The 4,440-nt window shown below is 32.7% G+C and overlaps 1 protein-coding gene across 1 annotated transcript; it reads left to right on the forward strand.

The window, feature by feature from the left end:
• Nucleotides 1-3,195: 3,195 nt before the first annotated feature.
• LOC308658243 (olfactory receptor 6C76) lies at nucleotides 3,196-4,134 on the forward strand (the record flags this gene model as incomplete). The annotated part of the gene is made up of 1 exon (XM_081310835.1): nucleotides 3,196-4,134. Exon 1 carries the CDS (start codon nucleotides 3,199-3,201, stop codon nucleotides 4,132-4,134), a length of 936 nt encoding a protein of 311 aa, XP_081166961.1. The 5' UTR covers nucleotides 3,196-3,198.
• Between the last annotated feature and the right edge of the window lie 306 nt (nucleotides 4,135-4,440).

Consider the following 4,440-nt stretch of genomic DNA (forward strand, 5'->3'; position numbering starts at 1 on the left):
ATCATATCAATAGACTTTAAGGTAAGAATCATATAATTATATCAATTGATGCAGAGAGAGCATTTGAAAAAATATAGCACCATTTGATGTTCAAAACACTAGAAAAACTAGAGTTAGGAGGAACATATCTCAACATTGTAAAAGCTATCTATGCTGAACCCAACAACATCATTCTGAATAGAAAAAAATTGGAAGCATTCCCTAAAAAACCTGGAACAAGACAGTGATACTGTCTTTTTGCATGTCTATTCAACATGGTCCTTGAAACTCTAGCCAGAGCAATTAGACAAACGAAAGATATTAAAGAGATCCAAATAGGAAAAGAAGAACTCAAGCTATCCTTATTTGCTGACAACATGATTCTATACTTAGAGGATCCAAAAAACTCCACCAGAAAATTTCTACAATTAATTAATGAATTCAGCATAGGAGCAGGATATAAAATCAATACTCATAAATCAAATGCATTTCTATACATCAGTGATGGATTCTTTGAAAGAGAAATTAGAAACTATCTCATTAACAATAGCCTCAAAAAAAAGAGGTACTTGGAAATCAATTTAACAAAAAGAAAAGACCTCTACAATAAAAACTACAGAACACCATAGAAAGAAGTTGAAGAAGACCTTAGAATATGGAAAGATCCCCCAGGCTCTTGGATAGACAAAATTAATATGGTAAAAATGTTCATACTACCCAAAGTGCTATACAGATTCAATTCAAATTAAAATCCCAACATCATTATTTATAGAAATAGAAAAATAAATCATGAAACTTATTTGGAAAAATAAGAGGCCCAGAATAGCCAAAAATCCTTTTCAAGAAGAGTGAAACAGGAGGTATCACAATACCAGAACTTAAATTATACTAAAAAGGTATAATAACAAAAACGTCATGGTATTGGCACCAAAATAGACATTTAGACCCATGGTACAAAATAGAAAACACAGAAATAAACCCACATAAATACAGTTACCTCATACTGGACAAAGGTGCCAAAAACATACATTGGAGAAAAGATAGACTCTTCAACAAATGGTACTAGAAAAACTAGAAATCCATATACAGCAAAATGAAAATAATCCCTATTTCTCACCATGCAAAAAACTCAACTCAAAGTGAATGAAGGACCTAAAAATTAGTCCAGAGACCCTATTCCTAATAGAGAAATAAGTAGACCCAAATCTTCATCACTTCAAATTAGGCCCAAACTGTCAACTTCTAAAGGGCAAGAAATTCAATCAAGAATTAATAAATGGGATGGACTCAAACTAAAAAGTTTCTTCTCACCCAAAGAAACAATCAATGGGGTGAAGAGAGAGCCTAAATTTTGTGAGTAAATTTTTTTTGCAACACAGATATCAAATAGAGCACTAATCTCCAGGTTATGAAGAACTCCAAAAACTTAACACACACACACACACACACACACACACACACACACAACAACAACAACAACAACAAACAAGCAACATAATCAATAAATGGGCTAAAGAGCTAAACAGACACTTCTCAGAAGAAGATATACAATCAAACAACAAATATATGAAAAAAATGTTCAACATCTCTAGTAATTAGAGAAATGCAAATCAAAACTTCAAAACTACTCTAATATTTCATCTCACTTCAGTCAGAATGGCAGTTAACAGGAATACAGACAACAATAAATGTTGGAGATAATGTGGAGGAAAAGCACACCTCTAGATTATTTTGCTTTTTTGTGGCATAACATGCTTTTTTAATTTTTTAAATCTGATTTTCCTTCCAGTCTTCAGAGTAATGCATGCAACACATGAAAGTGAAAATCAGAAGATATCTGTGTATTTTTCCTGGGCTTCACCTTTACTCAAATACCTAGCTAACATTATGCTGAATAATTTCCTCTGTTTTCTCCTGGGACATAGGTCTCATAATCAACCAATTAAAATATGATTGCCCAAATTTATCATTGTACACAGATTAATTAGAGCCCCATTATTTACCCACAAGGTAATTAAGAATTCATTGGCTTCAAATTTTTTTCTTCAAATTATGTGAAACAAAATACATTTAAGGTGCTATTTTTACTTTATTCCTAGGGAAATTTAATGGATTTGACCCTCTGAGAAATATCAAAATAATTTATCAAAAATAACTCTAGAATTTTTTTCATTTATAACAGCAGAACTTTCATCTAAAGATATGATATTAAGATGATGCTTGAAATATATCAGGGCTCCAGATGTTAAATGATGTTGAGGAAAGATAAAAAGGAAATATTTTCCTGGGTATTTTGAGATGAAGTATAAAGGACTTTGTGAGGGAATTTGCAGTTCCATGGGAAGAGAAGCAAAACATGTAATTCTCCATGCAGCATTGAGCAACTGCATGACTTTTGGTTTAAGCAAATTGAGAATACTATTTTGTACTCAACACTTACTTTTAACCATCAATATTTGGTAATAGGCAAGTAATTTCAACTTATTTTATATTATATTTCAACTTCTATTCATTCTATCCTATTTATTGTATAATGTTGTTCACTATGGTGAATTTATTTTTATATCTCTCACAGATCCATATATATATATATATATATATGTATATATGTAATATATGCACATATATTTAGTAGTTAACTTGATAACTAATTGATATATAAAAACATATTAAGTGATAATGTCTAGCAACTAACTTACTGAAATATGTAGAACATAGCACACCTTCTTTAATATTTGTACATTTATAATTTTTTGTCAAAATACTAATAAAGGTAGTAGTCACTAATTCTCAAGAATTACATTTAGAGCTTTTCCTAGAAAGTTGAGTTGATCAAGAATTCCATGATCAAATAAGAATTTTTGTTCCTGGAGAAGATGATGTAAGAACGGCACAATACCCCCTATATTTTCAGTAAATAATGAAGCATTTGAAGACTATGTGTATAATAAGTTCATTTTTCAATAATTAATGCAGTAGAGACAGAATAAAATACAGCAGAGTGATATTAAAAATTAATGATATATGATTGGACTATAAAAGTGAGAAAAATACACACAAACAATCACAACAACAGCAAAAGTCCCTAGTGCTTCATATCAAAATACAATATCACTTTAAAAACTATATGCAGATGTTCATGCTTCTCTTCTGATCAATATTTTATTGTTTTCCAGGTCAATGTTATCAGTAAAATCTGCCTCAAACCAACCATTGGAAATGAAAAATAGAACATCAGTAACAGACTTCATCCTCCTGGGTCTAACAGATGATCCAGAGCTGCAGGTTGTGACTTTCTTCTTTATATTTCTCACCTATGTGCTGAGTGTTACTGGAAATCTAACTATCATCATCCTTACCCTCCTGGATTCCCACCTGAAGACCCCCATGTATTTCTTCCTCAGGAATTTCTCCTTCCTAGAAATTTCATTTACTTCTGTCTGTAACCCTAGGTTTTTGATCAGCATCCTAACTGGGGACAAGTCGATTTCCTACAATGCTTGTGCAGCTCAACTCTTTTTCTTTCTCTTCCTGGGCTCCACAGAGTTTTTCCTCCTGGCCTCTATGTCCTATGATCGCTACGTGGCTATCTGCAAGCCTCTACATTACACTACCATCATGAGTAACAAGATCTGTTACCAGCTCATCATCATCTCTTGGCTGGCTGGCTTCTTGGTCATTTTTCCACCACTGACCATGGGCTTGCAGTTAGATTTCTGTGATTCCAATGTCATTGACCACTTCACCTGTGACTCTGCTCCTTTGCTGCAAATCTCTTGCACAGACACCAGTACTCTAGAGCTCTTTGATTTTGTTTTAGCTTTGTTCACTCTCCTGACCACATTGGCACTAATAATTCTCTCCTACACTTACATCCTCAGAACAATTCTAAGAATTCCTTCAGCTCAACAAAGAACAAAGGCCTTTTCAACCTGTTCCTCACACATGATTGTTGTCTCCATCTCATATGGAAGCTGCATCTTCATATATGTGAAAACATCAGCAAAGGAAGGAGTTGCTTTAACAAAAGGGGTGGCTATTCTCTACACCTCTGTCGCTCCTATGCTGAATCCATTTATTTACACTCTAAGGAACCAGCAGGTGAAACAAGCAATTAAAGATGGTGTGAGAAAGATACTTGCCTCAAAAATCTGAACATGATTAATAACTGAGGCAGGTGCATAATTTGGACTTCAAAGTCAAAACATTGCTGTTTAATTATTCTCTGCCTTCCTATCTCTTCTCAGAAAAACAACTTTTTATGCCAATTGGTATTAATTTAACATACTATGTATCAAATACTTTATGAATTCATACACATTATTATTAGGGAATGATTTGAACATTTTCATATAATACAATTCAAAGACAGGACTAAAGTCATTTTATATATTAATTTATATACTTCAAGTATATACATGTAAATGATTAATCACTGAACATATTTCTGAACAGAAGAAG

The sequence above is a fragment of the Spermophilus citellus genome (genome assembly GCF_964194105.1).
Source record: "Spermophilus citellus genome assembly, chromosome: 10".
Lineage (NCBI taxonomy): Eukaryota > Metazoa > Chordata > Mammalia > Rodentia > Sciuridae > Spermophilus > Spermophilus citellus.